The sequence below is a fragment of the Stegastes partitus genome, unplaced genomic scaffold (assembly GCF_000690725.1).
Source record: "Stegastes partitus isolate 25-593 unplaced genomic scaffold, Stegastes_partitus-1.0.2 Scaffold642, whole genome shotgun sequence".
Classification (NCBI taxonomy): Eukaryota; Metazoa; Chordata; class Actinopteri; family Pomacentridae; genus Stegastes; species Stegastes partitus.
In genome coordinates, this window is record NW_007578373.1 from 161,548 (window position 1) to 173,624 (window position 12,077).

At 44.3% G+C, this 12,077-nt stretch overlaps 2 protein-coding genes across 2 annotated transcripts in view; one reads left to right on the forward strand and one right to left on the reverse strand.

Moving 5' to 3' along the window:
- Window positions 1–4,657, forward strand: part of ugl (ureidoglycolate lyase) — a 9,549-nt gene extending 4,892 nt beyond the window's left edge. Inside the window, exons 7-14 of the mRNA XM_008289876.1 lie at window positions 14–170; window positions 253–451; window positions 1,569–1,647; window positions 1,747–1,839; window positions 2,749–2,821; window positions 2,909–2,976; window positions 3,686–3,810; window positions 4,492–4,657. Of these exons, the coding sequence (XP_008288098.1) occupies window positions 14–170; window positions 253–451; window positions 1,569–1,647; window positions 1,747–1,839; window positions 2,749–2,821; window positions 2,909–2,976; window positions 3,686–3,810; window positions 4,492–4,657 (960 nt within the window). The remainder of the gene's footprint in view (window positions 1–13; window positions 171–252; window positions 452–1,568; window positions 1,648–1,746; window positions 1,840–2,748; window positions 2,822–2,908; window positions 2,977–3,685; window positions 3,811–4,491) is intronic.
- A 1,517-nt stretch (window positions 4,658–6,174) lies between these two features.
- Window positions 6,175–12,077, reverse strand: part of LOC103363217 (N-alpha-acetyltransferase 15, NatA auxiliary subunit-like) — a 17,097-nt gene continuing 11,194 nt past the window's right edge. Inside the window, exons 9-19 of the mRNA XM_008289877.1 lie at window positions 11,988–12,060; window positions 11,717–11,886; window positions 11,466–11,618; window positions 10,842–10,970; window positions 10,534–10,747; window positions 9,199–9,392; window positions 9,004–9,112; window positions 8,641–8,739; window positions 8,409–8,552; window positions 7,015–7,112; window positions 6,175–6,894 (exon numbers count right to left, since the gene is read on the reverse strand). Of these exons, the coding sequence (XP_008288099.1) occupies window positions 6,685–6,894; window positions 7,015–7,112; window positions 8,409–8,552; window positions 8,641–8,739; window positions 9,004–9,112; window positions 9,199–9,392; window positions 10,534–10,747; window positions 10,842–10,970; window positions 11,466–11,618; window positions 11,717–11,886; window positions 11,988–12,060 (1,593 nt within the window). The 3' untranslated portion in view covers window positions 6,175–6,684. The remainder of the gene's footprint in view (window positions 6,895–7,014; window positions 7,113–8,408; window positions 8,553–8,640; window positions 8,740–9,003; window positions 9,113–9,198; window positions 9,393–10,533; window positions 10,748–10,841; window positions 10,971–11,465; window positions 11,619–11,716; window positions 11,887–11,987; window positions 12,061–12,077) is intronic.

Sequence of the window (12,077 nt, forward strand, 5' to 3'; positions counted from 1 at the left end):
TGTGTGTGTGCAGCTGGGCCTCCCGCTGGGCAGCATCAAGGCAACGGTGCTGATTGAAAATGTGTTGGCAGCGTTTGAGATGGAGGAGATCCTCTATGAGCTCCGGGACCACTCAGCAGGACTCAACTGTGGCATCTGGGATTACTCGGCCTCCTTTGTCAATAAGTTTGGCGAGTCAAACCGCGACAATGACTTTTATCAGAAGGCGAGAAGGTCCCAGTAAAGCTAAAAGGTCATGCGTTCCTCCTGCAGGTCACCGTCGGGCTTTCCTGCTGCCTGACCGCAGTAAATACGTCAACATGGAGAAGCGTTTCCTGCGCAGCTACATGGACCTGTTGGTTCAGACGTGCCACCGGCGGGGAGCGCTCGCCACCGGAGGCATGGCTGCTTCGCTGCTGCCTCAGGACCCGATCAGCGACTCCCACAGGACGGCGCTGGCTTCCGTCAAGAGGTAGAAATGTTTCCACACATGCCTTCTCACAATGAGTGCAGAAAAGTCAAACTTCCTGGTGTACTTACTGTGGCCTCGGTGAACACAATATCACTGTGTCAGCCACTAAAAACACACACAGCTTTATGAACTAAACAGTCCAGGCCACTGACAGAGACAACATGCCTCGTTATGAAATGAATGAAATGAAAAATACTTTATTTATCCCAGAAGGGAAATTCAATCTTGTAAAAGCTCACTTTTTTTTTTTTTTAAATCAATATAACATATATTATATACAACAACAACAACAACAACAACAACAACAATAATAATAATAATAATAATAATAATAATAACAACAATTATTGGGTACATTAAAGTCCTGGAAGGAATGACAAACAGCTCATACTCAAAACAAGGGCTGAAAATGAGAATTTTGTCATAAAGCAAGACCATGCAACTTTTAAAAAAGTAGTTGTTTTTTTAACTTAACAAATAAATAGCTGAAATCATAAGCTATATATATATATATCACACGTCCCTGATTGAACACCCTCTGGGGTTTTGCTACTGCAGGAACACTGAGTTCATTAATGCTGGTACAGTTGACGCTGACATTGCCTGTACGTGACATTAGGGAGTCTAAAACTTTGCAGGCATTGCTTTTAGTTCAAGTCTGAATATCTTCCTCAGTTTTCTAAAAGCAGCTGCTGCATTTGAGTTGGAAATGGTTGTAGGAAAACTAGAGAACGAGTCCAGTTGATGCACTTTTACAGTTTAGTTGGAGCTGTGTCGATGTGCCTCTGATGTGAATCAATCCTTTCCTGTGTTTCTGCGTTTATTTATTTGGCTAAATGACTTTATCTGCTGCACAGAGAAGAGCAACGTCTGGATTCAGCCAAAAACAACGACCTTTGAGAACAGTGTTGTCAAACAGGCCGTCTCATGTCCATCATACTGAGCTGATGACAGAGGTTCTAATTAAAGTGTTCCTGTTAGACCTCATTATTGCTACTTCATGTTAATTAATCACGTAGTAAACAGTATCAGCATCTCGTCTGAAAGCCTGGAATCTGCACTGAGCTGAGAAACGCCAAATTCAGAAAAGCAAGTCATTATTTTGTCCCCCTTTCAGACTGAAGCTGTTGGAGATCAGGGCAGGTGTGGACGGCTTCATGGTGTATGATCTGAACCTGATCGAGCCGATGCAGCAGGTAAGCCCTGGACGGTGGGCCATGTGAAGCTGTCTGTACGCACACAGTGACTAACGGTGGCTGCTTCTTCTCTCCACGGTCATCCTTCACCTCATCCAGCTCTTCAAGCTCCACACTGAAGGTGAAAACCAGCTTCACCAGCTTCGAAATGACATTGCGGTGACTCCAGATGATCTGCTGTCCATGCCGTCGGTCAGTTGCTCAGTTCCCATTTGTTGAACGGCAGAGAACACCTCACGAAGCCGTAATCGACTTTATCAGTAAACGGTGCTGACGGGTCCAAATCTATCAGCTTTTAAACAGACCGACAAATTCTGTTGGACTCTACGCTGCAGCGCACTGACGTGGAAGCTGGATGAAGGCGCCACTCTCTTACAGACAGTATTTTGGGGAGGGATGAAAAACAGGTGACAAAGGTCATAGCGGGCGATCACAGTTCCCAACGTCCACGCTCAGGACTTTCAGGAGCATTCCCGCTAACGAGGTGGAGGTTCAGGACAGCTGCATGGGGGTTCTGCTGCAGGCTTATCGACAACATAATGTGCTACTTCTCAGCAACTTTCCCATTGTTCATAGCAAACTTGGTGTATCAGTGGCTGCCCTGAGCCTGATTTGCATATTTTCACTGCTTTTCTGACTTTCTGACCTCTGCCAAAGTTCTGCCATCGTGTCTGCAGCCAGAACCCACCCAATCAAGCTGTGTATGAAACTCTAGTCCAAATTCTCCATAAATAAAAACAAAACAAACAGTGACTCTTTGCTTTCAAGCAACTGTCATGATATAATTAAGTAAGTCCCTGTCTCCTTTTAATACCACTTGGAACTCACGAACTGTCGTGAAATCGTGCATCTTTGTTGAACGGAATCATCTGATGAAATGGAGATTAGCCAACTTGACCTGAAGCGCAATGCGCATGCTGCCTTTTATTATTCAACATTGAGATGATATGACTTTGTTTAGCACCATAAACAAATAGGGAAAGCGCTTCATCAGTGGAACATCTGAAACGTTAAATAAGTGTACATTTGAGTTACTTTCTGTTACAGCTGTATGTGACTGGAATAATAAAATATAACTGGATGCACTGTGTTTCTTCCCAGGGAGGAGTCACCCTTCATGGTTTGAAGCATAACATTGCAGTTGGTGTCCTCTTTATTAATGCCTGGCTCTCAGGTAAGTGCATTCACACTCACATCCCTGTCCAGGAAGTCAACACCTTTCTGTGCAGACTGGCTGCTAAAACCAAGCTCTGTTTTCAAGGTAAAGGACATTTTTTCTACAGAGGACAGGTCGAAGATTCAGCCACAGCAGAGATCTCCAGATCGCAGGTTGGTGAAATGATGAGCATCCTCTGAGTGATGTTCTTCTACAGCCTGAACAACAAACAATGAGAATTAGGGTAGAGGAAGTGGATATCAATCTGATGTGTTTGGTTTTTAAAAAAAAAAAAAAAAAAAAGCAAATCCAGAGACATTCGACCAGTTCATACCAACCAAATGCAACAAGCTCTTTTTACTGATAAAGTCAAAACAAACAAAAACAGAAACCCTCATCTGCTGGCACTAAAACAAACATCCTCTCTGTCTATGTACAGTGGGGTCCAAATGTCTCAGAACATAGAAAACATGTCATATTTTCATTTAAACCTGGAAGTAGTTAGAGTTTGGGCAGCTCGAGTGTTGCTGTCATTAAATCAGAAGGAGGGCAAACAACTCCGAAGACATTCTGACATTCATGAACAGATTTTTCACATATTCAACTTTTCACTCAGACACCTCAACCCACTACAATTATTTTGTATATAAAAAAAATGTTGTATTAATTTCAAAATGCATGCAAAATAGAAATATCCTCATCAGTGGCGTCAGGTTTTGAGAGCCCACAGTTCAAGTTCAATCCATCCAGCAGTGAGAACGTTGGTCACTCAGAGTGAGGGGAGCACCACTTTTTCACACTTTGGATCATTCATTTGGAACTAGAAAGCTTCGGGGACCTAAAGTATGAATTAGTGATCTTAACACTGCTTGTGTGTGTCAGGTGTGGCAGTGGATCCACCACCAGACTCAGCTGGAGGATGACAGCCGGCTGGTGAGCAGGCGGCTGGTCACTGAACTCACCAAACAGCTCTTGATGGAGCTCAGCGCTCTCAATCACTCTGAGAGGTAAACCATCAACCAATGGGAACAGCCTGAAGGACAAGTCTGTCACATGATGATACACATGTCCCTGGTCTTTGTGCTGGTCTAATCAATGCGTTACGCTCACTCATTGTAATTAACATTTCATATTTGCTGATGAAAAACGTTTAGCACACATCTCTCTGGACACGTTTACATCCAAATATTCCACAGAACTAAAGATTCCTTCAGCCCTTTGTTATCTGTGTTTCTATCGCAGAAACAGTTTGACAAATTAGGATAATACAACATCATCATTAACTTAATGTGGCCATCTCATTGCAAATCACTTTCTCAAATCATTCCTCTGCTTAAATACTCAATGAAGCTTGAATTTGATCGTGCTGTTAAAGGCTTTCATCTATTCTGCCATCATGTTGTGTTGAGGCAGTTGCAGGTTTTTTAAAATGCTCAGAGAAGATGCTAGAGCACATGACCAATCACGGATGTTTAGTGTTACCAGCTGGTAATGTCCCATGCTCGGAAGCTTTGCAGTTGCTTTGCTTTTTATTTGCTCGAAAAAACCAAGCGCATCATTAAAAAGTTCAGTTGTTCATTGACTGTAACTGAGCAGACATTATGACAAGTCAAAACTCTGAGCTGGAAAGAAAGCCGACAGTTTTGTCGTACCGTTGTCATCAATGTCGGTCCGTCTGTTGCCTTCAGGACTAAACAGATGCTACACACAGCGGCCGACATGTTCCTGGAGGTGGTCCTGAAGAGACACTTCCCAGAGTTCATCACCACCTACTTGAACCAGGACCACACCTTCCTCAGCTCTCAGAACCCTGGACAGGTGGAGATTCTGGACATGGAGCGATCCAAACTGTGAAGGTCCGGCTGGACGACCTCCTCTTCTCTGCTGAACAACTTATTATACGTTCACATTTAGGACTCTGAGATTATACAAAACATGATGATTATTAATCATTTTTCACATATTTTGGACTCAATCGCTTACGAGAAGCACGTGGAGATACAGTCATCGGTAAAAACGTTTCAAGCTTTTAATTATTTATTGAACAATATTATCAATAGATGTAATAGCCGTGTGGAAAAAATGCCTTGAAAGTTAGTCTTACCCCCTTCAGCAGCAAAAAACCTCATGTTGGTGTTTTGCAGACTGTCCACCAGCCTGACGTCAGCTTCATGAAATATCTGACTGCTTTTTCCTGTAAACCTCCTACAGTCACAAGATATTTGAGTTTTAAGACATGCTCTGCCCATTTTAAATCCTCTTTTCAAAAGTATTTAAATCTGGGCTTTGACTCGATCATCCCACCAGCCTCCTTTCTTTTTTTCTTTCTGACCCATTCCTCTGTAAATCTGTCGTGTGCTCAGGACCTACATCGTTGAACCGATGGTCTGAGGTTCTTCAGTTTGCAGCAAACATCTCAAAACATCTCTTATCTGTGTAGAGCCCATCATTCCAAAAGACAGAACCTTTGAGGAGATTTAGGGTTCTGGCTTCATGCTCTGGGCTGAATTTGCTGGACAGCCGGTTACTTTAAATCTACAGAATTTGTAAGACGTTTTCTTTGTTAAATGCCTTTCTGGACTCAAACAGCCTCTGCTCTTGGGGACTTAAAGAGTTCGTCAGGTGACACACTTCTATGGCAAAGAGCACACACTCGAGGTTTAAACAAGTAAAGTCTGACCTCTTACTCTCTAAGGATGTTCGAATCATCGGCACCCTTGATTCTAATTCCATCACCTTCATCTGCCTCTCGCTGTGATGCAGCAGAGGCACTGTGTCGATCAGATGTTCTGCTTGTTTCTATGTGTTGCAGCAGCTTCCACTTTTTCCACACTGTCAAACTTACGGATTGAAATAAAAATGCAATATTATCTACCTGCAAATTGTGTTACCTGCATTTGAATCCATGACCATGCTTTACTCTGTAGTTACCGAAATAAAAACGTCACCCAGCTTCAGTTTGTGTTTCTAGAAAGCTGCAGTGCATCCGCAAAATACTTCACTTTGTCCACATTTTGTGTTACAGCCTTTTTTCTCCCCCCTCCACATCCTACCCGCAACAGCCCATAATGACAAAGTGAAAAATGTTTGTTTTACTCAAGATTTTAGGTTCCAGTGGCTGCTTCTTTGTGAGACTAGAATCTGTACGTGTGCAGCATGCAGGAAGAAGATCCAGGACCACCGCTGGAAAAGCTCATGAGGCAGAGACTGAGGTGTTATCAGAAGGTAGCTACCTCCAAGTGCAGGTGAGCAACGGGATGAGCCTGGAGTCATAAGCGCGTCGATGTCAGGCGGCGCCCTCGTGTGGTCTGAGCAGACAAACTGCAGCTCACAAAAAAACAATGACTTCACCACCACTATCACAACGGTACTGTTTGGTTTTGCAAACATTGTTTTATTAATCCATTTGTCAGTTTGTAATATATAAATTACTTTTAAAAAGGTGAGAAGCAGATGCACCTACAAGAAGGACATGGCGTGAAAACACAGGAGTTATAGAAAACCTAGACTGTGTTCACAGAAGCCATCTTAACCCAGCCAATGTCCATTTTTTTTCCCAGAATCCTCTCATGCCTCCCCATACTGTATTCATCCGTTTCTTCAGTTACAGAACAACTGTGGACAGGGCCTTTTTTATTGTTTAAAAAAAGTTAAATGGGCATCATCTTCTTCCATGTGCCAGCTCCCTTTCCTGCCTCTCCTGTGGCGCTCAGTCCATCCAGATCAGTGCAATGTGGGGGCGACTCACAGCAGCCATAGCCCAGGAACTGGAGGGAAGGCGGGGTTTGGGGAAATGGGTGTGTTGGCGGACTAAGGCGTCTGGCGGCGTGCTCGCACCTCCTCCTCCACTTCCTCCTCCTCCTCCTCCTCCTCCTCCAAGCTCACATTTCGTTTGCCATGTCATCGTGCTCTCCTGCCGACAGGTCGCCGTTGGCACTGATTGTGGTGCTGTTGTCTTGGTAACCAGGGGGCATGAAGGCCAGGCTGTAGGGGTAGATCTTATGGCAGGCAGCTCGGTAAGCCTCACCTGCCTTCTGCTGACCCTCACCCAGCTGCCCGTCACGCAAAGCCTCCAGCACCTCAGTACAGATCTGCAGCACACACACACACACACACACACACACACACACACACACACAATCAGTTTCCCTGAATTACTGTGGACACATTCTAAAGCAGCTGTCTGTTGTCAGTGCTGAATCATCACAGACCTGGATGCTTCTTCCAGACAGAGACTCATCCAGGGCCGTAGCTATCTCACAGGCCATCTTATCAGAGGAGGGCTCCAGGTACACCATCATCTTAGCAGCTGGCAGCACATGGGGGAGACAGATCGATCACAAGCAGCACCTTGTTACACAAACCTGAATGGCATGCTGGTCCGCAAACAAGCACCTGAGCCACTTCTACATTTAAGTCATTGCTGCAGTCCCTTTGACTCACCGTGAGTGCAGTCCTGTATGTATTTTAGAGCTGCAGCAGACCGGATTAACACACACAGTCTAAGTGGTGTTATTTACTCTTTTAAAAAATAACTTCAACAAATCATGGCTGTGAGGGTCCGTATGACGTGAATTCTGTCATCTGCTCGAGTCTGAGGGTCTCCATCGGCCCCCTGTGATGGAGGAGTAACCTCGTCATGGTGCTGTTCAGTCACGGTGCTGTTCAGCCAAATACAACCAACAAACAGATTCCACTGTTTCTACTGCATCTACTGTCAGAGGGCTGAGGACTTTACACATCCAGCTCTCCTTTACTTTGCACTGTGACACTTTTATTACGGTATCTAACTGTAAATCGTTTGTTTTTGTTATTTTAAAAAACATTTTAAATCCAGTACATATTTTTAAAACAGTGTATTTAAAAGAAAAGCCTTTAGAGGATCAATAAAATCCTCTCACTGTCTCTCCATCCGGACCCGGCTTTAGCCATCAGGGAGCTTTGGCTGCCTGAAGAGATACAGATCGCAGAACCACTGATTTCTTTTGAGTCACTGACTTCGTTTAAATCACGTCTTAAACCTAATTTTTATAGAATTCCTTTGACGTGACGTCGTTTTGTTTTTTACCTCGTTAAGCATTCATTACTTTGATTATTTATTAATATTGACAAACTGCGTTTTCGTCATTTGTCTCCTTGTTTTTTTTTTTTATACCATCTGTTATTTGTATATATTATTGATTCTTATTATGTATTCAGGAGCATATGTGGAGCTATAAACCACTGACTGCAGCATGCACGTCTGGCTGTCAAAACTCGCCTCATCATTTCATCCTGTAGACATTTGTGTGTAACATTTAGTGTTTGAATTTCTAAGTGATAAAAATAAATAAAAGTGTTTTCTGAGGTCACGGTGACCTCTGACCCTCTGCTAGTCCTGCACTTTCCAGCTGTTGTCAAGATTCAGAGGACAAAACAGTGTGCAGACCTGACTTTCACACAAATCATTTTAAACATCTGTTTTTGAGGCTGACTGAAAGTAAACAGAAAAATCAACCCACATACCAGCGGTGTGAGTGTGTGCGTGTGTGCGTGTGTGTGCGTGTGTGTGTGTGTGTGTGTGTGTGTGTGTGTGTGTGTGTGTGTGTGTGTGTGCGCTGTGTACCAGCCAGTCGGTGTGGGATGGAGTTCGAGTGTTGGCTCAGGTAGTTCTTGTTGAAGCTCTGAGGGTTGCTCTCCCCAAACAGCCTGGAGATCTCCTGCTTCAGCACCGTCCTCACCGCCTCCGCCAAGTCTGCACTCTCACTCACTGCAGACACCATGAACAGACCCCGATGAGGCTTCTGAAAAATCTGCTGCTACAAACTTACGGCTTCGGTTCAGTGGGTTATGCTCACCTCCTTTGAAGAAGCGTACTAGACACTGGTGCAGCCACGGGTTGGAAGACTCTATGGCTACAGCCCTCTTTATTGACTGGAGCATCAGCAGGTACTTCTCTGAAGGAAGAGGGAGAACAGATGTACAGTCAGTTTTTGTAGTTTATTCATAGCTTCTTTGGGAATGTGTGATTTACCTTTCCATCACGAAAAAAGTCCAAATTGAGCTTAACATTGTGATAATTCATTCAAATCACTTTATTCTACGTGTACTATATAAAAAATTCTCTCAAAGTAAAATTAATTTAAAAAAATAAAAACACCAATTGCTCATAGTTCAGTGGGTTACAATGAGGAAACACACGGCCAGAGGATCTGTCTGACCTTTCCTGAAGTAGATCTCAAACGCCAGGAGGTGAGTCTCGATCTTGTTGCGCACCAGGTTCTTCAGAGGGATCAGGAACTTGACCGCCTCCTCCAGCGGATTCTCTGGCTGGTAAAACAAGTCGACCACGTTTCATTAGTCATCTGTGACAGCTACCATTCAGGCCAGCACAGAACAGGTGAACGTGAGCCCACCTTGGCCAGTTTGTCTGGTATTAGCTCCTCTTTCGGCCCTCCTATCTCCTCGTCATCGTCCTCCTTTTTCTTCTTCTGGTTTTTCAGTTGCTTCTCCTTCTCTGCGTTCTTCTTCTCTTCTTCTAATTGGGCTTTCTTCTGGGCTCTTCGCTGCTTGTTGCGCAGTTTCTTCAGCTCCTTGTCTGTCAGATTCTCTACAAAAGAGCAAGATGACAAATTGAATTTTTGTTTTAATAATAGTACACTACTTTTAAATCGGCGCGGTCACCAAACTGTGGTTGTGTCACAAACTCTAGCGAAACCAAAATAACGCAGATATGGATGCTGCTATCTTGCCCTAGTGGCCACTTGCCACCAGAGTCAGTTAAGTCCACGTCTCCTACCGGGCACAAATGTGAGCGAGCAGCCCTTGAACTTCACGGAGCCCAGGTGCCACCTTTTTGATCGTCTTGGACTGTTTTTGACACTCGCTGTATGCCTGAAAGTTTCTGGATGAAAACGATCTCCGAGCAAAAAGTAGGACCTCAGTACCACTTCTCAAGGTCACTACGATGCTCTGGTTGCAAATGGAGTCACACCTGCTTCTGAGATTCTGCACGTTTTCTAAGCAGGCGTGTTGTACATCTGCATACAGTCTGTTTTTTCTCAGATATGCTAAAACACAATCACTCTTTTACAAACAAGGAAACAACACAAAAGCATCACGTTATAGAACTGCACTTTATGCTGCTACCACTACCTGAAGACCTCCAGAGGTGAAGGAGGAAACTGAAACCTCAGGCTAACTGTCTCCAGAGCATAAACACCGTAAACACCAACAAGCTATTAGCAAATGCAGTTTAGCTGTGGCAATGCTCATGCTAGGTGGGCAGAATATAAAAAGAGAGAAAGCATCTCAGAGATCCGATATGACTGAATTTACAAAGCAGAGTGTGAAGAGATAAACATGAGGCTAAGAATGTCACCGAGGAAAAATGTTTTCAGTTTTTCAAATGACAAAAAAATGGATGAATACTGATGCACATTTTCACCGAAAGACCAAAACCGAATCAAGACCAGTTGCCAAAACTGGCACTAATGTGTGTACGTGCTTTTTTGCAAATGGGCAAAGTTTTATGATAAATACAGAGAGTGTGGAGGAGTGATGTGAGAAATGTAAGTCGTGCAACCAGACAGTCTCTCGGCTGCTTTCAAAAAGATGACGGCATTTTTCACAAACAGGCATTTTTAACTAAACAGAAAATCTGATGTGAGAGGTGTTATCTGATATATTATTACAAGCTATTTGAGGTGTTCTATCACAAGTGCTGCTGTTTGAAACACACACACACTGACCGGTGTCTGCCTGGCTCTCCTTGTTGTCGTCGGTCAGAGGTTTGTCATGCAGGGCCAGGTAGATCTGGATGGCGGATCGAGCAGCTTTGTAGTAGAACGGGTGCTGCCGCAGGACGTCCTCCAGCTTCAGCAGGTCCACGTAGGAGCGCAACGTCATCTTCCTCATGCAGTAGGTGTGGAAGTCGAACTGGTCGTCTGTGATCTCCACAAAATGCTGGAAGAGATCAGGAGGAGCGTAAACAACGGTCTCTAAAAATATTATCTGGATACTCGGAGCGACAAGTTGCCGCTGAGAAGAATAAACTCACCCTCTCGATTTCATGGCACTTCTTCAGCGCGTCCCCAAACTTGTTCATGGCTTTGTAGGCCAAGGCACACTCTGTCTGGAACCACATGCACTGCATCTCATTCAGGTTCTCCACAGCAGACGTCCCCTCCTGAAACCACACACACACACACACACACACTCCAATCAGATCACGTAGCCAATGGGAAACTGAGCACAGTGAGGTGAGCTGAAGTGAAAAAGGAAATGCTTTATTCTAAACAGCTGGGTTGGTGTGTTTTCATGTGCAAGAACATTTTCAGGGAATCTTCTTAACTGCACAAAGCCTGGGGTTACATTTCTCACTTTGACTTGATAAAAACCTGCATCAGTCACAACAGCGTTCCTCAAGAGTAAATGAAAAAACTGTGGAATATATTACACTGAAGTCTAACTGTTGGGTGACGTGTCAGAGGACCCATGACCAGACTAGTGGAAACACTGAAGCCTCACATGCAGTCTTTGATATGTAAAGTTAGCATCCCCTTCCCCTTTGTAAGAAAGAATTCATGCATATAAGTAGCTCCTGCATGACGCACGCTGACCCGACTACTAGGATATTGTAGAAACTCCTCAGTTTAATGTGAGCCCAAATTCGCTCTCTTACCCGTGTGAACTTTGAGCACATCTCCTCTGCTTCCTTGACGAGGCCGGCCTTGAGCATGTACTTGGCGCACTTGGAGTTGATGAAGCGGTCGGCAGTATCCAGGGCCTGAGCCTCGTCCATCCACCGAGCTGCTTCCTTTATGTTGCCGGCGTGCTGTGGGGCAAAGGAAGCAGGTTAGAGGAGGGAGTCGCACTGAGTAGCAACCACATGTGAGCACTTTGTGTAGACTGTATGTAGAGCGTGGACTAAACCTTGTAGATCTTGGCCTTGATGAGGAAGAGCTCGATGAGTGTGGGCGTGCTGTCGATAGCCGCGTTGATGTACTCCAGAGCCAGGTTGGGCTGGCCTATAAAGTCAAAGTGCTGTGCCAGGAAATACTGTACCCACAACAGGGTGGTGGGGGGCTCCTCCTTTCCATCATCTGTACACACATTTAATACAAGTCACACTTTTGTATTTCATTTGTATGATATGGAGTCACCTATACTTGTGCCAAAGACATTCAGCAGAAGCAGCACTCACCGTTTTCACTAAACATTCGACAGCTTTTTAAACAGGATTCAAAGCCAACTACTAATTCTTCAATGATTGTAACCTGCAAATGGACAAAAC